Raw genomic sequence first — 27,715 nt, forward strand, 5'->3', positions numbered from 1 at the left:
CACCCGCGATTGCTTACGTACAGCGATTGTTTTTTTTTCTTCTTTTTGTTCTCCAACACTACTCCCGATCAAACATACCACCAGTCGCATACACACTTTTATCCACATTGTGTCACAACGTACCGCAAACTCTGATTACTCAGTTTATTAGCTTACACGATATTAAGCTGTTTTTGTTTAACCTTTTCTTTGTCTGTTCGCTTTAGCATCCTACGAACACATATGCATGTGCCAATATGGTTATATGGTTTACTACTGTGTTTAAACGTCACCGCTAACGTAGGTCTCGCTCGTTTGCACAATTCAAACAGCGACCCATACAATGTGTGGGTGTAAACCAATGCGCCCCAACCAGATCGCGTTTACCACGCTTGCGCAGCAGCCTATCGTCGTCACTTCAACTTAACCACGTAAGGAAGCAACGGAAGAACTAGCTAGTTAGTAGGCTTTGTGTGTGTGTTCAGGTTTCTAGCACACAATCACACGGATGTGCAACAAAAAATGACAAAAAGTAGCAATGAAAACTAAAAAAAACCCCATCGATCATTGGTGCATTCTCTAATCTTGCTGTGTGGTTGAGTCAAGTGCCCATGGGAAAACGGGATGGTATGTAGAGTGCTTATTTGGGGTTGGCTTGCTGGGACACAAGCCTAGAAATCCATTCGTTTGCTCACAATGACAGCGCGACAGAAACAATGGCACACGTACCGAGAGCCGCAGCACTTTACACAACTGACCGCCGTATCTCTGAACAATCCGTATCTCACCTTAATCTCTGCTGCAAACGATTGGCCGAGGGGAACGTATTATGTGTGGCGTTCACCCGTTACGAACGATCTTAGAAAACCTAAAGAAAAGCACGGGCAAAACGGGGTAACGTAGAATGTTGTGTAAAATAAGATGAACGAAAAAAAAACACACACACACTAACAAACATTTTTCTTTTCGCTTTCATCGCACGCACACTGACACGCGCGGCTTTGGCGGCTTTAGTAAACAACACTGATCGTAGTAGGCGTGTGCGTAATCCAAGATGCATACTGGTTTTGCTTGCAAGCGTTTCCTTGTTGCTGTGTTCGCGTACGTACTCCTATGATGTGTATATGTGTTAGCTATATACTTTGCACTTAACCTATACAACACTCCCACGCGCTCGTTCTCTTCCGAACCCTGCGCGTTCAACCCAACCGTCACTGCTCGTCGACTGCTGGTTTATCGTGTTTTCTTTTTTGTTTTCTTTTTTTGTTTCGTTTTGTGTAATATTTTACGAATGCTAAGCATTTTTTGTGTTGTTTTTCCTTTTTTTTTTGTTTCGATTTCGTAAACCATTAGACTTTCATTTTGTTTTGTTGACCTAGACGTTTCACAGTAAGCGCGCTTTGTTTGTTGCTCAGCTCTTTACAAACTAACTGACTTAGCGATTGGGGATACGATACAACAGATACGACGATTTTTACACCACACCTTCTTGGTTGTGCTGCCTACACCCCACACCTCCTACACGCTATTGCTGTTGAATTTGTGGTTTAACGACGGTGCGAACCCATTATTATTGACCTTCGTAGTACTTCGTCGTTCCATTGCTGCCGCAAATGGCGTCCTCCCATGCTGCAAAGGGAAACATGATACTCGGTTAGTGTCTTATTTTCTTTTAAATTTGTACTAAACCCTAGTTTCATTAAATAATCACATTTCAGTATACGTGTTTGGGTGGGTGGAAATTCAAGGTCTACCAACCTCGATGGAAGAAATAATTATTAGGGAAGTCGGAAGGAGCAAAAGGACTATCACAAGACAAGACAAGACCAATATGAATGGGGATGAAACCCAAAGCTTACACCTCTGCGTGAACGAACCTACCTGTTCCTACGAAAAACACAATCTTATCGTGGTTGTAATCCGTCGTGTGCACTTGCTCCGGCGCAATGAATCGCAGATTGATCTCCTTCATCTTTTCGCGGACAGCGACCATCGGTTGGGACTTGGTCGGCCCGTCGGCAGCGCCCGCCGTGGAAGACGTGGAAGATTGTTGCGATACTGACGATGACGGGGGTGACGGTGTGTGCGATTGGGTCTGCGCCGCCGTATCCACCGTCATTACCTGAACCTTCGGCGCTTGCTGTTGCAGCTGTTGCTGTAGCAGTTGCTGCTGCTGTTGGTGGTAGCTTTGAGCAATACTATTGTTGGTTGTAACTGCATTGGTTTGGGCCGCGTTGTGGTGGGCGGTGGTGGAGCCAGCACTATTGTTGTTGGTAATGTCGTTCTGCAGGACAGCCAGCTCCTTGCTGCCCCCGACCGCCGGTGAATGTTGGGCAACAATTATGGCAGTTGCTGGTGGAGGAGCGGCCGGGGCAACGAGCGGCACTGTCACGGCAACCGTGGGTGGAAGAGCGGATGCCGCAGCCGCCGCTGCCGCCGCTGCCGGTATGATCACCGCCTTGTTGTACGTCGGAACAATGGCCAGCGTCGGGAGTAGCGATGGCGGTGGAACCGTGATGAGATGCCCGGCCGGCACTGCGACCACGGGTGGGACCGTCGGGTTGGCGTTCGCATCCTTTACCGGCACGGCAACGGTTGCAGCGTTCACCGTGGGCACGGCCCCGGCCACCGGGGCCACTACGGGCGGTGGAAGGGCGTACTGGCTGTGGTGATGTGGCTGGTGATGGTGATGCCGCACCACTGGTGTTCGGGAGGGGTTGACGGTGGAGGCGGCCGTTGGCGGTGGCAGAGTGGGCGGCGGTTGCGTGTAGATCTTACCGAAAAGTAAGGTGTGCGCCACCGGTGGCGGCTGGTGGTAGATGTTCGCTCCGGGTACGGTGGTGGCGGCCTCGACTGGCGACGTTTCGGCCGCGTCATTCGGTTGATCAACGGCCATCGCCAGCTGCACCACGGGCAGTGAAGCTGACTGTTGTTGCTGCTGCTGCTGCTGCTGCTGCTGCTGGTAACTGTTGCACGTGGTAGCCGAGGAAAGCGATGCCGACGAAGACGACACGGATGAGGATCCGGACGAGGGGGACGTCTTGCCGATACTGTTGCGCGTATCGTTTAGTGTCGCGTTTGGAGATAAGGCGCCGGCCGCCGATGGTTGCTGCATCAGCGCATAGTCCAGATCGGTCGTTTGTACCGCGGTACTGTTGCTACTCGGCGAAGGTGCAGCAGCAGCACTATTCCTGCGCTGCTGCTTGCCGGCCTTGCCGCTTTTCGGTGGCGGTGGTTCGGGACAGCTGCCATCGCCTTCGAGCAGTTTACGATCCTCCTCGCTAAAGTCGCCAAACAGCAGTTCCTGGTCAATATCAAACCCGAAGGTAAATTCGTTCGATTTTGGCTCGTTGTCGTTCACGATGATTACCGCCGGACGATTCTTGTTCCTGTTCGACTGGCTGCTGTGATTGGGATTGTGAGCCGAACCGGCCGTCTTTCTGTCCGCCACAGAGCCAGCGGACTGTTTGTCCTTTTTGTGCCGCTTGCCGCCTGCAGACGACGACGATGCGCTACCACCGGACACAGGCGGCTGTTGCGGTTGCGGCGATGTTTGTATGAAGTGAATGGTGCTGCCGCTGCTTACCCCCGGGCCACCGTTCATAGGGCTTCGCGTATCAAACGGCAGCATGGTACTGGTTTGCGAGTCCGTGTCGATCATCACGGCGCCGCCGGCGGCATGGTTCCACGATTCCGTTCCACCATGCGGTTCGGCGTCCGATTGTTGCTGCTGCTGTGGTCCCGGTGCAGCCGCCGACGAGGATGAAACTACACTGGCACCGCTGAGATCTTTTTTAGCCTTTCCTTTCTTTGCTGCGGTAGAGTTCACTGGGGCATGACCGGCACCACTGGTGGACGTCGTCGATTGTGTGCCAGACACAGCCGAAGCAGCAACCTGGCCGAAGCTTAACGTGCTGGAAGCGGAGTTTGAGTTGCTGCCCGCAGCAGCAACAACAACCGTGGATGAAGGGGCCGATTTCGATGCGTTTTTACCACCATTGACGACACTTGCTGCAGAGGTCGCGGTTGACGACGACACAACCGCACCGGGCGGCGGATCGGCACTGTTATTGGCCCGGGCATGATGGTAGCTTTTCACTGTCTTCTCCAGCGCGGGATAGTGTTCGTTGGAGTAGTAGATATCGTTATTATCCACACTCTTCGACTTGTGAAGGGACGCTTTGGTGCTGTCGACGCTGACGGCCTTCAACGTATGTCCACCACTGTTGGAAGGAGCTGATCCACCCGTCGACACCATTTCATTGCTGCTGTTGCCGTTTGTTCCTGCTCCGGCACCGGCCGACACGTACTGCTGCTGCTGCTGCTGCTGCTGTTTGTTTGCCTCATCGTTCGAGTTGTTCACAGCCGTAAGCAAACTTTGCGAATATGTTGCCCGCGTCGTGATGCTACTACCTCCTCCTAGCGTATGAATATTGTTACTAATGCTACTATTGCTAGCGGCACTGCTGCTGCTGGTGCTATTATGTACAGTTCCGCCACTGTTATTGCACGAAACATGCGATGCAAGTGTTTGCAGCTGGAGTTGCTGCTGCTGTTGGCTCGGCTGCGGCGGTGGCTGGGAGTGATGGTGCGGATGGAATTGTTGCGATTCGACTAGTTGCGGGAAGGCTTCCGATGAGTTGAGATCTTGTATCATATTTGCGTGGGCAGATGCGTTCCCGGCGGTACCGTCGGCATGATGATGATGATGATTGTGATGGTTGCCCAACCCATCTGGTGCGCCAGCAGGTAAAGCGCTACCGTTTGGCCCTATACCCCCCTGTGATCCTGATCCTTTCTCCACGTTAGCGATACGTGCAATCTCTGCATAGGACTGCGACGTTGCCGCTACGCCCGAACCCTGACGCTGTTGACTAGTCTGCTGCTGTTGCTGATTGCTTTTGCCTTTTGATTGGTGGTTCTGATGCTGCTGCTGCTGCTTTTGCTGCTGCTGTTTGCGGGAGGCGTTCGTTTCGATCGGTAACGAATGGACTGAATCGGCATCGCTCGAATCGGACTTCTCGGAAGGTGGAACAGAGGACGTCGATTTTCGTCTCGATACATCGTTGTTCATGTAAACTTCACGGTCGCCCGCGAAATGACTGCTGGACTGATATCTACCGCCGCCATTGCCGGCACTACCTCCGCCACCAGCTCCAGCTCCACCGCTGTTGCCGCTGTTGGACGCGTTACGTGCATAACTGCCGCCGGCCATCGCTTGGGCCGCAGCTCCACCTTGATACCGTCGATTAACCAACGCGGATCCAGTGGTGGCAGTATTCACCTCTTCCGAACCGAGCGTTTGGGCCTTCTTTTTAGTTTTCTTCTTTTTCGTAACGACGTGAAAATCGGACGACTCTCCACCGGCACCGCCACCACCACCACCAAGGGCCGACAGCGATTCGACCGACAATCGCAGTGAGTCGCGTTTCTTATGATTATGATTTAACGCCAACGATACGTCTGATGCGGCGGTCGCAGTGGAGCCGCTGGTTTTGCTTCCACTGTTGGCGCTCAACACGCCGGCCGTTGTTGCGTTGTGTTCTTTGGCCTTCTTGCCTTTTCCACCACTTACGCCCGTAGTAGCACCAACCGCAATACCTTCCTCGCCACCGGCTTGAACCGATGCGGTGGACGCCTCGTTACCGAAGAAAGTCAGCTCTTCCGTGCCCCAGGACCTTCGCTCCGAGCGCTTGCCGCCCCCGCTTCCGGCGTCCTTACTTCCGGTCAGATTGGATGCCGATGCAGCGGAAGCACCGCTGCCGGTACCGGCGTTTGCTGCAGCTTGAGCCGTTTTTTTCGACTTACTGTTACGCAGCGTGACGGCCGGATCCGTTTCCTGTGCGCGCGCTTTTTCGACGTGATTTTGTCGCGTGTTTTCCTCCTCGACCTTCTTTCTGCTGCAGCTGCTAAGCTCCTCGAGCGAATTGCTTTTCTTCATTTTGGCTGCACGTTCACGTTTTTTCTCGTTCTTGCGCTTGGATTTCTCCTCCCCGCCATTGTCGGCCGCGGATCCACCTAAACCACTGCTACCGCTGGTTATACTGTTGCCCGAGGTGCCGGAACCCGTTTGCTTGGAGTTGGAGTTTTTCGCACCTACGCCTCCAGCTCCTCCTCCTGCTGCACTGTTGCCACCACCGAGACCAACTCCCTTCGAGGACGAATGTTGTGACGATTGATGATGCTGCTGTTGCTGCTGCTGTTGAAGCTGCAGCTGTTGTTGCTGTGAGAGCTGGTGCTGCGGCGGATGCGACTTATCATTGTCCGTATTTTCGATGTAGCTGACGAGCGCTTCGATATCGGATTTGCCCCGGTAGCCGGCGATGTTTTCCGGCACCACCACCACGGTGTTACGGTCGGATTTGGGTTTACGAGGTTTCTTGCTGCCGGACCCGCTGCCAGAACTACCGCCGACTCCCATCTGATTGCCGCTGCTCGATGCACCTAAACCACCACCTCCGCTTCCACTACCGCCAAACTGCGAAACAGAGTTTGCATTCTCATCGAACTTTTGCTACAAGAAAGAAAAAACGAAAGTACAGTAAACACCTCCAGCGTGAAACCTCCCCTCCAGCGTTCGTTCAACTTACCTGTATTGTCGGATAAGTGAGACTACTTCTCGTGGTCGATATGAACTGATTGCTTGACGAAAGCACCGACTTCATGGTGGACTGATCCACTTTGCTGCTGTCTATCATGCACTTTACCGCCGGATATGTGGAACCGAGCTGTACCGTCTCCAGCATTGGCAACGGAACGGTCGTATCGACATGGTGCATCGAGGACGGCCGGTTCAGATTGGTCGCCTGCCCTATTTCCAGGCACGCCTGCGTGGTGTACTGGGGTTTCGAGTAGCAGAACGCTTTCTTTGCCGAAGACGAAAGTCCACCGCCGGCCCCCGTCGACGATCCTACGAGGTTGGCCCCGCTGCCGCTGCTGCTACTGTTGCTGGATGTACTGCTGTTGCTGCTGGTGCCTCCATTACCGTACGAATCTACACCTGAACCACCGTACGTAACGGTTGTGCCGGATGACGCGGTGGCCCCTCCGATTCCGCCACTATTGGCACCACTCGAAACGCTGCAGCCGATGCCACCGGCAACCGATGAACTGCTGGACGCACCCATTCCCATCATTTCGATCTCGTCCGCGCTGGATTCGTAGTGATTGTTCTGAGACACAAACATACACAACTGAATACATTAACCAGATGGGTGTGGGTGTGGATTTTACCTTCCGCCTAATGCCTAACCCAACGCAGGGGCTGATGAGGTGGACAAATGCTGCGGGGATTTCGAACGTCCCAGTGCAATCAGGCGGCCTGGCAACAGAATCCCTACGCCATTTGTCCACAATCACCAAAGCCCAGAGCGTTTGCCACTTACCTGTTGCAGTGCGTTGTTCGCATGGCCGGAAAACAGTCCACGATTACCGGACGGACCCACATCCGAATCGAGCTCACCCATATTGATGATAGTATGTGCAGCCGTTCCGGGCCCGGAAACAATAACTCCGCCACCCCGCTGTAATCCAAAGTTCGTGCTTCCAACACCGATCTCGCCACCGGCAGCATTCGATTGAGATTCCTCCCCACCGGCCAGCCCACCGATTCCGCTCCAATCAGTTGCACCGATCGCATTGAGCGGTGCCGATCGCAGGAGCGCACCGTAGTCGTTGCTTTTGGCGGAGAACTTTGCCGACGTTGATTTGAGCGGACGGCGCACTTCGTTCAGGAACGGTTGCTCGCTGATGTAGGACGGTGTGGTCGTTTCGTTCACGTTACTAGGCAGACTGCCGCCCTCGCGCTGCCTCGAGGAAACCGACGATATTTGGCGCTTGCTGCGGAAACCGCCATGACCTCCGCCACCGTGTCGTTTGTGAGAAAAACTCGATCCGGAACAATATTCCGTGTATCCGTACTCTTGCTTGGTCGCCTCCGTTATGTCCTGCAGTGAACCGCCCTGTGTCGGACGTGCCGAGGCACGCTTACTGTGCACCGGCCGACTTGTGAAGGAAAAGTTTTGCTCTTGATCTTCGCGTTCCGTTTTGCTCAACAATTCCTATGTGATGTGTAGAGAAAAGAATAAAAAAAAAACAACGAAAATAATAAGAATCACACCGGCCAAAGCCAAAACGTATTGGCAGCAACATTAATACGAACATTAAACGTTGCACTCTTATGCTCACGATCTTTCGGGCACTTGTAAGTGATCGCTTCATCCAGCAAAGCTTTCAGAGCATCTTCATTCATAGTGGCGAGCTGAAACGAAATAGTACAGAATAGGTGTGAATATAACATGTTTAAACAGTCAAACAGTACGAAGTTAAATAACGATTTTGTTTTGAAAAGTAAAGCCGAAATGTGCTTTAAATCACTACTGTCAAATTTTTATGAAAAAGAACTTTTTTTCGATAATTAATTTAACTCAATTTAACGATATTTTTTAATATTATCGACCCCAAAATTGCATACTGCAGGCACGTGTCTGTCAATATCCTCCTACTTTCACCATATCCTCGTTTGAAGATGTTCAAAATAAAACCAAAACACATACACAAACAAACCCTGTTTCAATCATCACACTACCACACACACACACACACATCTCGTAGCTGATGACACACAGGGAAACATCGAATTCATCGCATACACAAAAAGCTATTCTGCTGTGTGCCATTGCACTCAAAGTTCAAATCAAAAACATTTTTTTTAACGAAAAATACACTACTGATGTGAAATTGAACTGGTTCTTATCAATAATTTAACTATTTTAACTTGATTTCGTCTGTAGCAACGCCAAGACTAGGGTAATATGCTTGACATTTCTGCAATACACTTTTGACGTGATGTCCATGTATGCGTTTTTTCTCTTCGCTTTCACGTCCAAGAACCAACCTGCTATCTCACACTCTCACACAACATACACCGATATCAACGCTACACGAACAAAATATGATAAATTGCATCGGACCGATTAGAAAAAGAATGACCAGCGAGTGACACACACAATCCCAAACTCTTCCCCACACACAGAGCAGCACACACTTATTCGGCACGCAGAAAACACTCTGCAAAGGCGAATCCCATCTGACAGCACGAATATGATGAAACGTCAAATAACAAATATGGCCGAAATTTTGCCATTTCATGCAAAGAAACAACAAATTTCCAACAACTTTGAGCTACTCGCACTCTACTTGCCAGGGAAGGGAAATGCAGTACAATAATGAATCAGAAGAAGATTGGTCCGACTGATGTCACCTCCTCCTAAGCTTCCTTCTATTCTCCTGCTCCTTCTCATCTATGGCTTATCGAAATGTGTGTTTGCGAGCGGATTGATACCTACCGGTTCCTGTGCAAATGACTGTTGTTGGTGGCTGTCTTTGTTGTTACCGGTGGTGCTGGATGATGCTGACGAGTTCTTGTTACTTTCTGCACCTTTCCCATGGCTACTGGATGCGGCAGATGTTGGCGTGAGGGCGGATGACGAAAAAGACGATGATACCTTTACCGCCGTAGCCGGGGTGGTGGTGGTGGTCGTTGTTGAAGCCGACATGGCCATCGTACTGATGACGGGCGGAACAATACCGATCGGAGCGCCGGTTGTTCCTGCTGCTTTCGTGCTGGTGGTGCCGCTGTTGATTGAAGAGCTCGTGGTGGTGCTGCCCGTCGCGACGGAGCTATTATTAACATCTGTCTCACCACCAACACTTCCGGCAGAGGATGCTGTGGGGCACGTACGGTCGGTCACTTCGCCGGAAGTCGATGGTTCCTCGTGCTGTGCCTCACTGCCAGTTTTGTCGGGCGCCTTGGGCTGCCCAAGTTCTGGCGAGGGAGCCATCGTTCGATTCCGGCAACGATTCCACTACCGACCCCCGGTGGCGGAAGTGTCCTCCTCCGCCTCCCGTATGACAACCGCTCAACACCGAATATGGGGTGTATTTCTTTGCTGCTCGTACAACAATTATTGGGACTGGTTGGTTCACCAATTCCCTCGAGCGACGGACGAAGGGTATAGATCGGTTCACCACCAATCGCTTGCCTCTTAATGCACCTATCCACCAGCCGCTAGCCACAATATCTTCTAACGTACCAGGCACGTCACGTCCTAGATAGAAAATTCAGATTCGGGACAAAGCAAGATTTCCATTAAGCACAGTTTCCACACTGCAAATGAGATGGTTGTTTCGCCGCGATTTGATCTTGCCAAATATTAATCACATCACAGTAGGCACCAGAAAAACGCGCTGGGTTTGGGAGAAGAAATAGCAGCGAAACTATCGTTTGGGATGAAGTTTTCAACCAACCTCACACTTCCACTGGGTGTCTAGCTAACATCACTTGAGCACTGTGCCCCATACAGCCGGGTTCCGGGGGGTCGTTCACAGCAACTTATCGATACTTTACACTCGACGATGTTCTGTCTGTACGCGGATCGCCGTTTGCGTAAATATCAGCTGCATACAAATGTTCATTCAACTAGGTATGTATATAACCGATTTCCCTTTTCGTATGAAACTTCCTGTGTGATTTTGCACTCGTTTTCCCTAACTTGGTAAAATGCCTGGTTCGTTTTTCTTTCACACATTTCCACGCACAGGAAGACGGTGAGTGTGTTAATGTGTGTGTTCGTACGTGTTCTCTCCTGACAGTGCTGCAGCTGCTGTCCACTTCCACCGAACACCACCGGCTCGGAGAAGAAGCCGACGTGCCAGAAAATCACTCCTCACCATCGGCCACCGTCACCTTCCGCAGCCGTGCACTTCTCGCCTTGCTGACTTCTACTTCTACTTCTACTACTTCTGCTGCTGCTGCTGCTGCTGTTGCTGCTGCTGCTACTGCTGCTCACAATATTCATCGCGTACGTACTTGACAGCCGCGCGAGACCGCCGCTTACTTAGATCAGTTGCGGCTGTGCACGTGTGCGTTTGTGTAGGTTACGTACGTGCTGGTGTTGGTAAGCTTCGAAGACGTCGGATCGGAAAACCTTTTCTTCTAGCTCCTCTTCCTTATACGTTCCTTCCCGTCTGGCACACCCGTTGCCTGCTCTGGTGCGGCTGCGGCTGCTGTTGCTGCTGCTGATACCAGCGCCGCGACGTCTTCTCTACACACACATGCACACACTCACATACACTTGCTCACTCATACACACGCACACTATCGCACCACACAATTTATTCTTTCCTCATTTTCGTGCCACTATTTTTCCATGCAATCGTTTTCTATTTCTTTCTTCATAGCGCAACTGGGCCCCCCGAAATATCTACCACGAAAATGCCTCGATGGGGGCACGGTACTTTTTGTACGACGTTTGCACACCAAGATGAACACTACTGTATGGGTAAACGACTTGCCCCTCAGCCGCAGACATTACCCGTATTTGGAATTTTCTTCTCGCTCCGGAAACCACCACCAGCTGGGGCGAACGAAATGCACCACAAATGAAACAGTCTTTCGCAACCAGAGTAAAGCAAACACTGAATATTGCCCCTGCTAACTGGCACGGAGGAGGCGTTCGCCACTCGTCTAAAGAAATGGAGCTCCCAGCTCGTTAGGCCAACATTGACGGCAACTCGCCATGGCCATAGAATTCTACACCACTACACTCTCCCCGTGTCTGACACATTCGTCTTCTGAAAGAAGCTCTGCACGATGGCTATTTGCTGTTCGGCATTTGGGACCGCTGCCTGCTTTCCGTGACAAACGTTCTAGTCGGGCAGCTTTCCGCTCGGGGATACTGTGCCGTTTGCTGCTTTTTCTAACGGGAAACCCGTTCTTTTTACCGAATTACACACTGAGGACGATGCAAATTTGCAATCGTAAAACATGACACCACTGAATTCTGCTGCACGTCAAATCTGACAGCCAGCACCGATTCAATTGGCGACGGCATTTTGCTTTCCTTCACGACACAGAACCGTCCCAATCGAACGCGTTGGCAGCGTTTCAAGAGCCCGGAATGGTGTCTTATTTTTTTGTTCAATTTACCTCGAAAACCCCGAAAGATAAAATCGTTTATTTTCCTTTTTCAACCAGCTACCAAAACTGTGGTCGGCACCGCTGGACTACCACTGTCCAGCCGCGTTGGAAAGAAAACATCGCACAAGAAAATTTCTCTTATCGTTTTAAAAATCAAGCAAACCAATAAGAATGCTGTGTAAATCGTCGTTCCGTTCAAGTTGGCCACAGTCAATTAGATTATTTCTTTTTGTGTCCACCATTTACTAGAAATAACTAGTTTTCGTTTTACATTATTGTCGTGCCTTTTTCATCCATCGAAAGCACACACTTTGATGGTATAAAAAAGCAACGCTTTTAAAATTCTGTTGAAATGCTGTCTGTTTGTACAATGGACTGCTGTGCAAGTCAGCAAACTGCCAGCATTTACAGACTAGCAGACAAGTCGTTCAAAGTTACATTCAACGTGGATTCTCGGTAAAGCGTTGCAGAGTTACACAACGGAAAACAAAAAAACAAACGGAATGGAGCCATCGAAAAAGCCGTACGAAGGACTGAAGTGCGAAAATTGTTGCTACTGGTTTAGTAAAATGTATCTATTTAAACAACACTACCGTAGATGCCACAGCGATCTTGGGGAGCTGATCGATCTACCGCCATTGCCGTGCCTGGAAGAAACGGTAGCATACAACAACCTGGAAGATGAGCTATGGTTCGCGACACTGCACATTACCCCAGAGCAGTCGATACTGATGCGCATATTCGAAGCCGAGTCCCATGCCACAATGCGCATTGCAAACAAGGACGATATACGGGAGCAAATGCGCCGGGTATCCATAAAGCAGGCGGAGGAAAAGCTGCCGACCCTCCCGGTGCTGTACGACATTTACACCGAAATCAGTGCGGGAGGTACGCAAAGCTTTTATGCGGTGCCCAAGCTCAAAGCGCAGCCGGAATTCCCTTGTGACACACGTCCGACAGCATGCGCGTAAGTGTCTAAACCGGGGTTGCACCGGTTGTGTGCTTGATTTCATGATAAATTACCAGACTCCGTTTCGTTGCTTTCGTTGCAGTGAGTGCGCCGAAAACTGGAACCCAGAACTGCCTGGTTCGCTCGAGTATCTGTTTGATGAGATTGTACTATTTAACCACGGTCTGTCCAATCCCATGACCGACTGTTTGGAAGCAATTGTAGAAGACCTGTAACGGTTTGTAAGCTTACCGATTTCTTAATAACCGCTCAAGACGGGTTCGGTTCGGAGTTGGCTTCTCTAGTCGTAACTGCATTACCATCATTTCTGAAGTTTGTATTTTTTTTGACTCCATATTCCGCCTAAAAGCAACATTTTGTTCATCCCGCATCACTCAAAAACGTACATCTGTTTACAGATAAATCTATTCCCATCCTTTATAATGTGCTGTGTAGGAGTGCGTTTGTCGAAATAGCAAAGATCAACACGGCGTGGTGCCAATGCCTCTAGGAATTGAAACCACACAGCATAATCGACACTCCTTCCCTGCATTGTCGCTTTGGGAGGATGGGTGAAAAACATCATTTTTGTCCAATGCGCCCATACATTTCCTATGCTTTTTATGTAGCTTACTCTGCTTTACTGGGCTCGGAAAATGAATGGGGGGGTGGGGGGGGGGGGGGGGTGTACGAACAAACAACGCCATAGAAAGAGCGATAACCTACGCATGTTGTAACATATTTCGCGTGGGAGCACAGTTTGGAGCAGAGAATATTAAATTCTGGACCGAGCTTCAAGAAAAACAAGAAGCGTTTCGGACCGAAGCCGTAGTGTTATTATGTTTAATATTACAGCTTAAGTGCGGGAAGTCCAATACTTACGTGTGAGCGCATTGTGATATCATTTTTTGCCGAGACCGAGAGATCAATCAGAGCGGTAACCAGGATCAACGGGACTAGGAAACACGCTCTCACAACAGCCAATCGAGGTCAGTGTCCACGTTGGTCCTGCTGTACACCGTACCGTGTGGGTAGGAAACAGCATGCTTCTGGGGGGAAGATGTCCACAAATTGCTCTTGGTATCAATTTCCTGTTTCATCTCCGCGCTATCTTCATTCTGGTTGGTGCCATTTTCCTACCCAGAACATCCTCATTACGCAAAGTGATGTTCCGATATGGTTCGAAATAGTAAGGAATGAATGGTTCAAGACTATTCTGGAAGCAAGAAACTGGATTAGTCCTCTACCTATTTCAACGATATAGACATCCAAACCAATACAAGACCGTGTGACACATAACATGTACATTTATTTAGCTGATCAGTCCATTATGAATGGAATATTAAATACTACACATCTATAAAGATAACAACGCCATGTAAAAAACCACACAACCTCCCTGTCGCGCCACAGTCCGTCGTTCTCCAGCAGCAACTACCGCACCGCAAAGTGGCGCCCTATCGTCCCCAGCAGGACCAGCGAACCAAGCAACGTGAGGCGCCCGGAAGAGATCCTGGCCGGCAGCTGTCGCACCGCACCGGAGCAAAGCTCATTTTCAATCTTATCACAGTTGAGAAAGTGCTTATCGGTCGACAGCAGCTTGGCGATCCGGCGCAAAAACATGGCCGAATCCGGTTTGCAGATGAACCGGGCACTGCTGTACACACAGTTTTCGTACGCATAGCGGGCACTAGAAAAGGTCGGTGAGTCGGCAGTGAGCGTTGAACGATAAGCAGCGAAAAAAAAAAAGACCAGGACACACCACCACTTACCAGCAGAACTGTATGTACTGGACGTTTATGGACTGTTTGGTGGTGCGAACCATTTCCTCCTTCAGCACACCGATAAACTGGCTCGAGCAGAGATCCCACTCGGGATGGACCAGCTGGAAGCAGCTCTTGTGGCGCAAAAACTCTGCGACGGAGAAAGCACATTTGTATGGCATTTGTTCTCATAATTGTCATCACTCGTTTGCTTTGTTTTTTTTGCACACAGATTACGCATACCGGGCGGCATTCTACATACCTCGCTGGAAGGCCTGGTCGTAGCACAGAAATTCGTACAACTTTTGGGCGCCGTACACTTCGTTTTCAATTATTTTCCGCTGCCGTGCGTTCACACACTCCTTCAGATACTGGCGGACGCATTCCATTCCACGGTTGAAGATCCTGCCACAGCAAAAAAAAAAAAAAAAACGAAGTAAGCGATGATGGCGACCGGTATGGAGGAATGAACAAGGTTTCAGCCCACGGATACCTACAGACACCGGTTGCTGATTTCTTCCAGCGAGTCGGGAATTTTGACCGCATGCAGCGCTTCCACGGCAACGGAGGGAGTGAAATTACGGAAGCAATTGCCCAGCAGTTGTCCAGCCCGGCCACACACCGTTTCCGAGACGGCACCGCTGGCGTTCGGCAGGTAAGCTAAGCAAGAAAGGGAAACAGTGAAGTCATAGAGACAATTGGTGGAGTAACTAGCAACGTTTGATGTTACAAAAATAACTGTCACTCTTCAGCGGTGACCAACGCGTTGGAACTTTGAACTGTCCCACGCCAGGATCTAGTAAGAAGAAACGGGGGATGGGCTGGTCATGTCATGAGAATGATACTTAAAGGGTCTTTTAAGGCCGTCCACACGCCTGGATGCCTGGACAATTGGTAACACATTTATGATTACAATTAATTGCCCTATTCCACAATATTCCCTACGCCAGTAGTATATTTATTCATTTCCTGGCCATTTAACCAAGGCTCACTGTCGGATAATTAAGCGGTGAGGGTCATCTGGTCCTAATTCTTTTTTGTCCATCAATTCCCGTGGGACTCAAGTGCTGTGCTCCGGTGAATTGTTATCAACAGTAATCATGATAAGTTTATTTAGCTATCCCGAATTATTGTTGGAATCAATCATGTTCATCAGCTCGTGTATGGACACAGGCATGTCCGACAACAGATGTTGCATTTTCGATTATTCGAAACCGCCAATATCTTTGTGTCCAATGCGCCGTTGAGTTTATTTCTAGTGAATGATGCGGAATAAATGAACGAAAATAGAACACACGATGAAGCACTTCCAACAAAAAAGCTTATTATAAAACCGGTCAAAAATCCAGCTTCCGAGAAGGTTGAACAAAAGCTGCGCTCTTTAGTCTCAACACAATAATGATGATTGTGACTCAAATGGGATTGTGAACAAAAGCCGCATGTGTAGAATTCATATTTTGTGCACATGAATCGATGGAGGGATGATTTTGAGGATTTTCCTGTTAAACGTTGAACACATAAGCGGCTCGAGCTGATCTGTTTCAGCATTAGTTCAGTAAATTAAATACAAAACCCGCTTGGCCGTTGTTATTGCGCTCCGGAATCACTTCTTCTCGATGCTTCTTGATGAAGTTCGCAACTGTTTCGTGGAACACAACAGCCGGCACACCGCCTGCGGCACCTGCCAAAAGAGATATTTTTGACTCCAAGAAACCCACCCCTTTCCACCGAAAACTGGCTCCACTCGTTCGCTAATCAGTGCGCCCTCCTGTCAAGAAACATTCTCCAAGACACCCGGACTGTTTTTTGCACTAATTGATTCCGCGTTTCTGGGCAGACAATTTACCGTTGTTAATCAAGCTAAAACAAGCTTTCTCGAGAATGCTCCAGCCCGGCAAAGTGTAAAGGCGAAAGGTGTTAAAGTGTCGTTCGGCATTCAATTAGCCGGTTGTTTGTCGTGTCCGGTTCTGGACCACCACTGCACATAAACGGGAACGATAGGCAACACTCACGCACTTGTCGTAGTATACTTACAGGCGCAAACAGCACACCAAATCCACCAGATGAGTCGGAATCGGGGCTGTGTACGGTATCGCACCATGTTCAGTACTTATGCTCGCGGTGAAGATCAACGAGGGTGCGTAAACTTAATCATGACTCCACTTTGCCACCGATAAGCACCGCTCAGTTTAAACCACATTCATCACTCGCCGCACGATGCCAACACAGTAACAGGTTCGATCGAGTAACCGGAAACACATCCAAACGGATCCTGGAGCTGGAACGATTTATTACCACCGTGCACAAGCGCGCGTCAACGTTGTCTGTGACACGCTGGGCCGTAATGGGTCGGTAATATACGTGGGGCACGCTTTTCGCGCGCTCCGGCAGCGCCCGACTGTCGACCGAAGTGTGCGTCCCCGTCGTCGTGAGTGTCCCGAGCACACACCGTGCTCGCACGATCACTCGCACGACCCACCAATGGGAACTCGCTTGTTTCGTGCATTTGTTTGGTTTGATTGGTTCAGCGCTAGTTAGGGGTTTAGCGTCCATTACCAATTAGAGCAATATTAAACACACCAAAATGGGCTTTGACAATATGTTTTTAGCCTAGCAAAGCATATGATTTTATCGAGTGAGCAGACTGAACGACGATGAAAGCACAGCAACTGCTTAGTCTGCTTAGAGTCACCTGTAAGAACCTTTTAATTTAACAGCCCCGTTAACGCTCTTTGGGCCCGAAAGTTGATGAAAAAAGTTTATCAATTTAGGATGGAATTGATTTTCGTTCACATCGTTGCCAAACCACAAACCTTGCAATTGCTAACAAGCTTGTAGCTGAGGCGCCCTGTAAGGTGTACCCGGCACCAGGTTCTAATATGTTTGTTTTGATCCGTTTGCCTTCTTACGCTCTTGCGAATAAGAGTTCTTTCGGCATTTTTTTTTTTGCGTTGGTTCGTTATGCTTTGCATATGCAAAGAGATCTGTTGTAAAAGTTTTTAATGTACACTGTTGGGTAAGGGGGAGGACTTCCTTTCAACTCTCGGTTGGAGGGATGGTTCGTTTGCTGGGAGTTTTTGTTTGAATTTCGGGGTTTTTTTTCGGTTTGAGGTGTTTATTTTAAAAATACACGGAGTTGAATTTACAATTACTCAAACGCTTTGCTGTTATCTAAAATTTGCTGCCCTAAAGCGCTGCTTTCCAACTACGAGGCAATTCATGGTGTCAACTCTGCAGTGTTGGTGGTCTTCTAACTACATACGTTGTTATTGTGAGCTAGCATTAGTTACTTTCAACTAATGGTTTACTATTTGTCTTCCACACCATGCCTGGGAGGGATGGTACCATGCTGGCCCCCGATATATCCCATACGAGATTTCTCGCATTCATCTACACCGCATGATCGATGCACCGTCAATGCATCATCTTATCGCAACCAACGTTGATTGATCTTGAACCGGCACATAATGAAGCCATGATAGCGCGCTACCAATGATAAATGGCTCAAGAGCCATTCGGGATAAAAATATCGTTGAAAAATCTTCCACCAAGGAACAATTGCTCTTACATCCGATTTCCCGCTGCAAGCGGCGCACTGCCGGACAAAGCGAACCACTGCTAGCAATAACGTACATTATTGAGAGTTTCGCTTTAATAAATTGCTTCGCTAACGCGCCCTGACAGACAGCTGAACACACTTCTGCTTAGCTCGATCATATTTCACGCGAACTAAGCTTCAATTCCGGGGAAGGTATCGCGCAAAACTTTTACCAATGAACTATCTGTCCGTGAATCTGTCCGGTGCAGACAGTGCCCCGGCCCAGCCACTGCCGGGCATGCTGTTTGACGCAAAACGCTAGCGAATATCATCCCGGGCGCCCGGACGAACAACAATGGAAAGCGGTCAAAGTTTTCGTCAGCCATTTGTTTACTTGTGAAAGACGAACCGATGGGAAGCGCAGTTCTAGGAAACGGCCGATGGGGGAAAGTAATTGGTGTTTGGATGATCCTAAATAAATTGTGTGCACTTTAAGGACATCTTTGTAGTGGGGTTTAAATTGAGCGGATGTCTAGTTTAGATAAGGTTTGTTCCGTCATTCTCGAAAGTGACCTTGACGTTTAACCTTGCGATACTTTAGTTGTTTTATGTGGTTATAGTCCACAACGATGGCGATTAAGGATTAAGGTGGGGGTTATTAAATCAAATGTAAGAGCGTGTCATTGATTGACACATTCCGCAAACCGGGTTTGGACGGGTCTGGGTCGTCCGGTACCATTCTCATAACATCACAAACTCATGACATGAGCTTCAACCCATTGTACTTCTTCAAATATGAGGTCAAAAAGAGCTTCATGTGTGGGTGAATAAAGAAGCTCTATTATTATTGTATCAACCTACACAACCGTAACCTTTTCAAAGTCTAATCTATATTTTCCAAACCATCGATCGATGCAATTAATGTTAACCACACTTGAACAATCCCCACAGCGGGATGCCTTCCGGAATGAAGCAAAGCCACATTGGTGTGGTAAAGAGGTTGTAGACTGGGTTCTACCTACATGCCATTAGTTACAAGCATCTTTCTAAGCCATTGCAAATCGGGCGAAGGCTTATTAATTAATGCATTCATTTTAAAACTCCCATGGGAAGCGGGGTACACTTTCTGTAAATCAAATAAGTGTCTCACGGTGCAATGCGAATGATTTACCACCAAATCTCTGACCCAATGCCAATTCAATGCGTTTGGAAATATGATTGATTGTTCCAAATTTAAATGGCTTTTAGAATAAATTGAATATTTGGTTGAGTTCAGTTTTAACTCTATACGACGTTTCCACTAACGTTTGCTCGTTAAATTCTTCTAATGGCCCTCTCGTGAACAAACTCCTAGAGGTTTTCCATGAATCAGTGGTGATGCTTAAAAAACAAGACTTCCTAAGAGTAATGATAATGACATCAGCATCACTACCGGTCCATCTACCGATTTTTTACACCACAGCACGGTAGAGTGCTGGTGCCGATGTTAGTCAAGAACAAAGGAACACAATCTCGGGCAAGTGACGTAAGAAAAAAGGAAAAGCTCATCCTGTTTGATCGGAAACATCGAAAACAAATCGAAGACGAAAAAAGTGAATTCCGATAACGAGACGTGACAGTTGGTATGATGGAAACGGTGCTGCCGTCCATTACAATTCACGTTCACGCTAATGCGGACCTTGCTTAAAGCAGATAACGTGCCCCGCGCTAGTTCGTACCGGGTCAGACCCCGGGTCAGATTTATTCCTCGCAGTACGAAGAACCTCCTCGCTTCCGGTGTTATGACAAAGTTGATAAAATGTAATTAGTTTTCATGCACAAGCGACACTTCTTTGCACTGTGGAAATGTATGCAGAGTCAGCTTTAATGTGCCCCATTATCCACCGGCAGTTGTTTGTCGTTAGCAACGGTTCGTTTAAACTGTGACGATAATGAAATCTGCTTCGATTCGGCCTAGGACCATTTGTGCACACGATTGGCGATAAATAATGCATGTACAAGCCACAACCGACCGGTGTTTCGAGTTAATCCAAACCACTCCAACAGTTTTCCCTACAAAACACTGGAAGCAACACATGGGACAGTTCACATTGGTTTGGGGCGTTTGCGTCGAATTTTGTGATCGTTCACGAGAACTTTGGAGCCGGCTTACCCGCCCCCCATGCGGCCCCAAAACAAACGAAAGGATCAGTTGGTAACAGATGGCTGCACATGCAGATTTATGAATAGTTTTCCACATGTCAACTGGAGACTGTGTGGGGGACTCTCATTAATTTTGTGTCGGTGGCTGTTTCGGGAAACTTTTGTCTAGTTTGCTTCAAAAAATAGTATCTAAAGGCTAATTGAATCTGATCAAAATTTGACTCCGTGAAAAAAGAAAGCACAGCCCAATTAAGGGAACGAGCAGCAAGTTTCGTTCCATCTCATTTAATTAAAACATTCTTCACACCAAGCAGTGAAACTGGCGTCCCCGTTCGTGTAATGGTGTGTGTATATTAATTAACTTACCTTTCACCCAGATTCGGAGAAAATAAAAACAAACAACACCCCCCACCTATCATCATCACCATGCCCGGCACAGCAAAAAATCAAACCAACCAAAAAAGGACCGGACCGGAAATGGTCCGCACTAGGTTTTGGTGCCGGTGCCGGCAAACAGTGCCGACCCACCGAAGCTCTGCTCTTACCAGTGGGGGGGGGGGGAACACAGTGTAGCAGCAGCTCATTTGATTTCACGCGCGCGACAAGTGAATGCAGAAAATTCTCATCCCGAGAGCTTGGGGTCCCGAGCGCACGTGATTGAAATTCGGAATCGGGCTTATCCATGGCTCCCGGCACCCGAGCGCTGTGCTGAATGGATAATTTGCTTATTCTTTTGGGGCTGAAGGGATCTGATTTACAGAAAATGTAAAATCATTTAGTTTAAAACATATTTCGGTGGCCGCCTTTGCTTGACGTTTGCAGTCCGGCTCAAATCAGGGCTGCATTGTCTGGGGCAAAAGTGTTCACACTTTGATATTGCTGATTGCGGAGGCGTTTTCAATAATCCCTTTCTTTTATAATATCGGTATCTTGACGCAGGATCAGAAAAGCAATTGTCTGTAGTAAAGTAGCAATTGAAACGCTTTGCCTCATGCCATCAATCAACACAGTCGCGGCAGTGAGAACTCGCGTATCAAAAAGCTTGTTGAGCAGTTTTCCAGTTCCACCTCAGCTGCGAAGTTGTTTGATTGCCTATTTCACTTCAAGTTGTAACTTTTGCTTCTCTTTTTCGGGGGGGGGGGGGCCTTAAAGTTTTATAACAAACACTTTCGTGCACCTCACTTTCCTCACGCACGCTGTCGAGTTTCCTTTGAAGAACGAGTCCCATCAGTTCGGGCGTCGTGTGGGTAACTCACAGTGCCAGGCAGTGAGTGTGCGAGTGCTGTTCAGCAGATCGAATGTAGTAGCAAGCCATGGTAACGTGCTTTTCGTCTCGGGCGCTCTGGGTTTCCATGGAGAAAAGCTGGCAGTGTGCACTACTCACTCTATCGCAGCGGGTCGTTTCAGCATCCTATCCAGCCTGGCTTGCCAGCAAGTGTCAGCCATCAGGTCACGGCAAAACGTGCTCCCAAAAGTGTTCTCTATCTGCTAGTCGTGCTAGTTTAGTGTGGAAAGGAACTGTCGGGCAGTTGGAGTTAAAAATGTAACTGACGAGGTGTGTTTTGCAAGTGATTGTGCATACGAAAGATAATATAAAAGCAGTGCATCAACGCTATCATCAGGTCCGAAACATGCAGCAAAGCACCATGCTAAGGATAGTAGTTTTTTGCTACATATTTTCTATCACTTACTGTGGTAAGTAAAGGCGCGACACGGACAGCAAACAAAACGCTGGAAAGCAATGGTAGCTTAGAGAAGCATCCACAAAACGTGACACTCCATCAAGCACCAGCGCCCCGATGATGATTAACTGCTGCATGCCATTCGAATCGTGATGGTGTTGCCGAACTCGAGAAATCGCCCAAGGGCAGGATCGTGCCCGTCGTGCGGGACAGGAAAACCCAAAATAATGAAATTCATTGATCCTGGCGATCCTAGCTCCACGAAAGGAGATGCCCACCGGCAAGCTAGCTAGCAATCGGGCGTTGAAAGACACGGCGCTGAAGGTTTCGCGGCGGCCGAGGTAACGCAGTGTTTGGCAACGGTAAACAAACAAAACCATGATAACGCAGCTATCGGATAAAGCAAAACACAAAGAAAAAGTTCTAGTCTTACAGATTCTTGGCTGAAAATGTAACATAATTCCAGTGCCGTTCAAGTTCGAGTGGTGCTGCTTTTCGAGCCGTTGGAAAGCAAATATTTTGATTGGATTTGCTTCGGCTTGAGTGTGAAGCGTGTTTTCAATTAAATCCATGTGAAGAATCGAAAGCTATGCCTTCCATTGCTTGAACGGTGTCCAAGGTCGAGCTTCTTAATTCTTAATGCCCAATCTTCTTTGATCAGCGCAAATGCAAAAAAAACCTGCTCCCCCACCACCACTAACTCCCCCCAGAGAGTACAATTGAGTTAGCTTCGGCGTAATGCAGCACAAATCAGCTGGGAGTGTAACAACATTAGCAATTCTAATAAAGACACTTCCATCAACAGACGCTAACTTCATTACTGGGTGTTAATATGCCTAATCTAGTAGGGCCGATTCGGCTGGATCTTAGATTATTTCTAACCCAGTTAGGGGTGTGTTTTTTATCGGTTGTTTAGCACATTTCAAACGCCGTGCCAAAGAAGTTAATGGAAAGTGGAAAATTGAATTTTACTTCTGTGTTTAGGGGACAGGGAAGCTTTAGAACAAACGGGTTTTTTGCAGTTGTTCCCAACAAATATTCCCCTGAGTGATTATATTGGTTCGAAATGCTGTCATTTGTAATTTCTTTCCCTTAATGTCCTCTTTTAGATAGGAATTAATGTTTAAATTTTCCTCAAAATGTGAGTTCTGTTTGTACCGATTTCTAATACATGAACATATAAATATCCGCTTTCTATTTCTTGGAGTCTATGTACAACCTTCCAACAGGCAGGTTTTTGTTGGCTAAAGGATTCATTAGCAGCAGGTTCATTAGAATACGTCAATTAGAACGAATCGGTCTCTCTCTCTCTTTCTTACTCTATTTGTCTGCTTCTCATTTAGACACACACAGAAAAAAATCTCATTTAGAAGCCAAATTAGGTAGAAGAACCTTTTTTTATATAAATTCGCGAAGACAAATTCAACCGTTCGTATCCTTCTCCGACACAGACTTGCGTTGGATGATACTGTGTGCAAGATTTGTTTGATCTGCCATCGCTTTTTTTCCTCCAACAGCTGCAGCTACTGTTAAAAGTTCATTCCCAGAAGTTGTCTTCGGGATAAGATGATGATACAGTCGGTACAGTACGTATGAGTGGTGTTTGATGATCCGAAAGGACACACTTCTAGCATGATTTACGACAGTCGTCGGTTTGGGTGGCTGGCTTACAAGCTTTACATCGCACAAAAAGCTATTGCATGTACGTGTAGCCAGCAAAAACCACACGCTTCTCTGCCGCCGGAAACGATTCCACCGAGAAGAAGCAAGCCGCATAAAGGACTTGGGCAAAATAATACCCACGTGCCCCGTGGGTTGGGTGGACAGATGCCATCCAGCATACACTTGTTACTTCACGCGTAACCGCCCAACCAGTTTGCTTTCTCTAATTCCTATGATAATCATGGTTTGAACCGCACATGAGCACGACGGGAGCCTCTGTGTGGCCCATTTGATTTGACCAATGGACCTGCGACGGCTGGATGAATGGTGTTTCGACCACAACCACCACACTGTGGCGGCGAGGTATTAGGATCAACGCAGGCATTAACGTGGTCGTAAAAATATCACCACAGATGCTACCACGTCTTGCTGTTGCTGCTGTCTGCTTCGTGAACGGCAAAAGCGGGTAAATGGGCAAGAAAAAGGATAACGCACTCTCGTCCGTCCAAAAACGTCCGTTTGATGGTGGTGTTCAGGGATTGTGATAGATAGATGTTTACAAATTGCATTCTTCCAATCGTGCCTTGTGGTGATCCTTCGCCCCAAACTCAAGCCAATATATGTTGCGGAATGCTTCGTGGATGGATAAATCTGGTCTCCGAGTGCGTTCGCCGTTCCACATGTTCCCCACATACGTGAAGGAGTGAGTTTTCGGCTTGTCCTCCATCATTCCAGAGCCTGGCAGCAGCGCACCGGAAGCCTTCCCCGAACCGGTCTGCGGACGGATTTCTCAGATGCTCGACGAATGCTTTCACAACTCAACGCCCAGCATTGCCGTGGAGCTGCTGTACAGTGTGCAGATTCCCGAAACCATCGAGCAGATCAACAGCCGGTGTCTGTACGTAGGATGATGAGTTTGTGGCCCAAAGCTTTACGGTTTTTTGTCGTTTTTTTTCTCCTTTCTTTTGCCGCACGCCATCGAAGAGTGTTCAACCGTGGCATGGAATGCGTCCAGCGGTACCTGGACGTGTGCGTAGACTCCAAGGAGCGACTCATCATCGACAACGAGGTGTACGGTGCGAAACGTTTGTACGAGTTTCTTTGCCGTGATCGAGGCTTCCAGCAAGGTGCGTTAAAGCTACCTCTTAAAGTTGCCGAAACCCTCCCCCGCCCTTGGATGTATGCAATCGGGACAACAACTGACTACATTCTTGCCGGCTGCTATCAAACCATGTCACCTGGAACGTTGCTCATCCCAACTCCATTTGTATCTTTGGCACAGAATTTCTCTGGCACAAAGGATGCTTTCAGCTGGTGCACCGAGATTTGGACTCGTGCTCGAAACGGTTCGTGTCCATTCTGAAGGAGGAAATGACCAAAACCACCAAGCAGTCCTTCAACCAACAGTACATGCACTTTTGCTGGTAAGGCATTCCATTCTCGGCATATTCTCGAATCATTCGGTCAATTTAATTCTCCCTCTCTATCTCTCTCTCTCACTCTCTGCCTCTCTCCCTCAATCTTTCCAGTGCCCGGTATGCGTACGAGAACTGTGTTTACAACAGTGCCCGCTACAAGTGCACACCAAGCTCGGCCGTCTTTCTGCGCCGCATCGCCAAGCTGATGTCCACCGAGCAGCACTTCCTCAACTGTGATAAGATCGAAAACGAAGTTTGCTCTTCCGGCCGGCCGGTGCTGGTGCTGGTCGGCTGGTGGTGGTGGTCGTCGGTCGCCCTCCTAATGCTTTCGTGGCCGACCCTACGCACCACCGTCAGCGTTTAACCGTCAGCGGGCACAGCGGGGCGTGCGTTTCTTGGTGCGAGACCGATCCGATTCGATCTGCAGCGTTGTTCGGGAAGCTGGAAAAGTGTAATCCGATTTTCAGCAACCATTCAACCTGCAACCCTCCTGCCACAGCGTGTGCCACGGTCAGGCAGGATGGGTGATCAATCGTCCATTCAGTGTCACTTCCGTTTCCGTTTCGGTTGCCTTTCGGTTGCCCAGCTAAGGATTCCTGTTGTTACAAATGTGTTACCGTTTCGCAGGGCGAATGGTGTGAAATGATACTAAATAAAAAACGGAAAACGAAAACTTAACACAATCTAAACGCCCAGCTTGTGAGCTTCATTTTAGCACTTTGTACTTTGCGAGAAAGAAACGACACTCTACCTTTGCCACCGTTTGATTGATTATTTTCTGTTTGTTTCTGAATTAAATTACTTCGAATCATGTTTCGTTGGAGAATAAACTCTTGACAATGTGCCGGTGTCGTATGTTTTTACATATTTTCCCATTCGCCGAAACAGCAAAACGGGCGTACCGAATTTGCGCTGGCTGACAGCCAAACAAAAGTTTCAGACATGACCAGCAGCACCGGCAGCACCGGCAACAGCAGCAGCAGCAGCAGCAGTGGTGAATTTATTATTTTCCTTTAACGCTCCTAGGGGGCAGCAAAACATTAGCAAAAAAACAAGCGTTGGAGAAAAGGATGATGTTTCCAAAGAGGTTTTCCCGAAAGGATGGGATTTCCCTAAAACGGAACCTTGTTCCTCTTGTAGACACACTCTCGTAGACAGTTTAAAGCTTTGTGTAAATTTTCCCCTCACAATCATCACATCACAATATTTGTCTACTCTATTATAACTTGCACAATCACACTTGAAATTTGCTATCCAGCGGATATTGCGCCCGAGAACCGATCCAGATGATTGAATTATTCTATTCGATTGAATTGTTTCTCTTTTCCACACGATCGCTTATCAGCGTAATGTGATATTGATTGATTCTTAGTAACAGTTTTCTAATACAATTGTGCAAGAGACAACAAACTCTTGCATATTGGCGGTAACTGATTAACCTTGGTGGAGGCGCACGGTACTTTTGGCGCGTTCGATGGAGACGCCTGGTGTTTTGTTATGGCAGCAGTAGGAAAGAAATAAACACCGTTTGTTAACAAAGCGTTCGCATTGTTGTGTAGCTCCTTACTCAAAAAAAAAAAAGAAGGAAGACCCAATCGTATCCCGAACTGTTTAATTTTGACTTCGTGGAACATGGCTTTAAGCTGGCGTATCTGTTCGCCTGCCTGACAAGGGCACATACGCTCACGAACGGCACGGTTGTGTGTAAACTTCACCGTAAGATTAAGTTACGGAAAAAGGTGAAGTGAACCCTGAAAATAAGCTTCCAGAAGGTATCGTTAAACTTGTTTCCCCAATTTTTTTCTTTCTTTCTCTCTTTTTGCTTCTCGTTGCCTTTGATCGGTGGGTTTTTCTAAGAAGCTCTCATCATTTCCACGGTACCGTGCGTGTACGTCAGGCGTTGAGGTTTGGCTTGTACCCGTATCGTATCCCATCAGTCGGTGGGCAAATAATAACAATTGGTAACATTATTCAATAAATGATTGAGGACGTGCGTTTTGGTGTGCGCTCGGGTAACTGGAGTGGAGCCAATGAAATACTACCGTTACATTGAGGGCTTGCTAAAGCACACATCGGTTACTGAGGAACAAAACACCCATTCAAACGCTTCTTTCCCCAACATCAAATAAGCTAATGCATTTCGTGTGCAATGCAAATAAGCCAGCTTCTAGCTAGACCTGTTCAATATTCCGTCAAAAATCCCTCCCCCCCTCCTGCATTATTCAGCAGCTTCACTCAATTTATAGGTAAGCCGCGTGATCTACTACTGCCCAGACAGGAACACACGCGTGCACGTGCCAACATCAGCCATCTGTCCTGCTGCTTTACGGATAAATCTTCTACCACTGTACGCCACACTCCCAGGGGGAAAATCAATCATTGCCTCTTCAGCGCGACGTCCGCCGCATCTGGCGTCCCGTGAGATTGGCGTTGAGCAGGAAATGATAAAAAGCTACCGGTCACCGTGCATCGCCGGCGGTGAGAAGCAAATTCAAATTTGCCTTAGCCAATCGGGTCAAAAATCAACGATGCGATTACGTACCGTTCATGGAGGCTTCTCTCTCTCTCTCTCTCTCTCTCTCTGTCTCCCTGTTTCTATTTA

General features: G+C 48.2%; 4 protein-coding genes across 10 annotated transcripts; 2 read left to right on the plus strand and 2 right to left on the minus strand.

Moving 5' to 3' along the window:
* Positions 1-1,250: 1,250 nt before the first annotated feature.
* Positions 1,251-11,894, minus strand: LOC118504948 (serine-rich adhesin for platelets-like). Of its 5 annotated transcripts, none has more exons than XM_036040056.1 (7): positions 11,764-11,894; positions 9,327-10,088; positions 8,141-8,239; positions 7,365-8,039; positions 6,570-7,172; positions 1,861-6,493; positions 1,251-1,608 (listed from the first exon to the last, which is right to left on the minus strand). In XM_036040056.1, exons 2-7 carry the CDS (start codon positions 9,819-9,821, stop codon positions 1,550-1,552), a joined length of 6,564 nt encoding a protein of 2,187 aa, XP_035895949.1. In that variant the 5' UTR covers positions 9,822-10,088; positions 11,764-11,894; the 3' UTR covers positions 1,251-1,549. The 5 variants fall into 5 exon arrangements, with proteins under 5 accessions (XP_035895949.1, XP_035895948.1, XP_035895947.1 ...); XM_036040055.1 differs by having other exon boundaries at positions 11,355-11,893; XM_036040054.1 differs by having other exon boundaries at positions 10,288-11,893.
* Positions 11,895-12,320: 426 nt separating this feature from the next.
* LOC118504964 lies at positions 12,321-13,551 on the plus strand. 2 transcript variants are annotated; one of them, XM_036040086.1, is made up of 3 exons: positions 12,321-12,482; positions 12,558-12,926; positions 13,012-13,551. In XM_036040086.1, exons 1-3 carry the CDS (start codon positions 12,463-12,465, stop codon positions 13,142-13,144), a joined length of 522 nt encoding a protein of 173 aa, XP_035895979.1. In that variant the 5' UTR covers positions 12,321-12,462; the 3' UTR covers positions 13,145-13,551. The 2 variants fall into 2 exon arrangements, with proteins under 2 accessions (XP_035895979.1, XP_035895978.1); XM_036040085.1 differs by having other exon boundaries at positions 12,321-12,926.
* A 646-nt stretch (positions 13,552-14,197) lies between these two features.
* Positions 14,198-16,996, minus strand: LOC118504965. The gene is made up of 5 exons (XM_036040087.1): positions 16,706-16,996; positions 15,169-15,331; positions 14,934-15,076; positions 14,681-14,822; positions 14,198-14,598 (listed from the first exon to the last, which is right to left on the minus strand). The coding sequence occupies exons 1-5, from the start codon at positions 16,770-16,772 to the stop codon at positions 14,343-14,345; spliced, it is 771 nt and encodes a 256-aa protein (XP_035895980.1). The 5' UTR covers positions 16,773-16,996; the 3' UTR covers positions 14,198-14,342.
* LOC118504966 lies at positions 15,017-25,802 on the plus strand. 2 transcript variants are annotated; one of them, XM_036040090.1, is made up of 5 exons: positions 15,017-15,326; positions 24,431-24,593; positions 24,680-24,822; positions 24,978-25,119; positions 25,225-25,802. In XM_036040090.1, exons 2-5 carry the CDS (start codon positions 24,490-24,492, stop codon positions 25,475-25,477), a joined length of 642 nt encoding a protein of 213 aa, XP_035895983.1. In that variant the 5' UTR covers positions 15,017-15,326; positions 24,431-24,489; the 3' UTR covers positions 25,478-25,802. The 2 variants fall into 2 exon arrangements, with proteins under 2 accessions (XP_035895983.1, XP_035895982.1); XM_036040089.1 differs by lacking the exon at positions 15,017-15,326 and adding an exon at positions 21,595-22,046.
* The last annotated feature ends 1,913 nt before the right edge of the window (positions 25,803-27,715 follow it).

Source organism: Anopheles stephensi, chromosome 2 (assembly GCF_013141755.1).
Source record: "Anopheles stephensi strain Indian chromosome 2, UCI_ANSTEP_V1.0, whole genome shotgun sequence".
NCBI classification, from domain to species: Eukaryota; Metazoa; Arthropoda; class Insecta; order Diptera; family Culicidae; genus Anopheles; species Anopheles stephensi.

Coding starts and splice junctions, on each gene's coding strand:
- LOC118504964 (XM_036040085.1), top strand. CDS start 12,463: ATGGAGCCATCGAAAAAGCCGTACGAAGGACTGAAGTGCGAAAATTGT. Junction 12,927..13,011: donor ACACGTCCGACAGCATGCGC/GTAAGTGTCTAA, acceptor CTTTCGTTGCAG/TGAGTGCGCCGAAAACTGGA.
- LOC118504965 (XM_036040087.1), bottom strand. CDS start 16,772: ATGGTGCGATACCGTACACAGCCCCGATTCCGACTCATCTGGTGGATT. Junction 15,077..15,168: donor GAAATCAGCAACCGGTGTCT/GTAGGTATCCGT, acceptor TTGCTGTGGCAG/GATCTTCAACCGTGGAATGG. Junction 14,823..14,933: donor CGACCAGGCCTTCCAGCGAG/GTATGTAGAATG, acceptor TCTCCGTCGCAG/AGTTTTTGCGCCACAAGAGC.
- LOC118504966 (XM_036040089.1), top strand. CDS start 21,983: ATGCAGCAAAGCACCATGCTAAGGATAGTAGTTTTTTGCTACATATTT. Junction 24,594..24,679: donor CAGATCAACAGCCGGTGTCT/GTACGTAGGATG, acceptor ACGCCATCGAAG/AGTGTTCAACCGTGGCATGG. Junction 24,823..24,977: donor TGATCGAGGCTTCCAGCAAG/GTGCGTTAAAGC, acceptor TCTTTGGCACAG/AATTTCTCTGGCACAAAGGA.
- LOC118504948 (XM_036040056.1), bottom strand. CDS start 9,821: ATGGCTCCCTCGCCAGAACTTGGGCAGCCCAAGGCGCCCGACAAAACT. Junction 7,173..7,364: donor CGAACAACGCACTGCAACAG/GTAAGTGGCAAA, acceptor TAATGTATTCAG/TTGTGTATGTTTGTGTCTCA. Junction 6,494..6,569: donor TCACTTATCCGACAATACAG/GTAAGTTGAACG, acceptor TCTTTCTTGTAG/CAAAAGTTCGATGAGAATGC.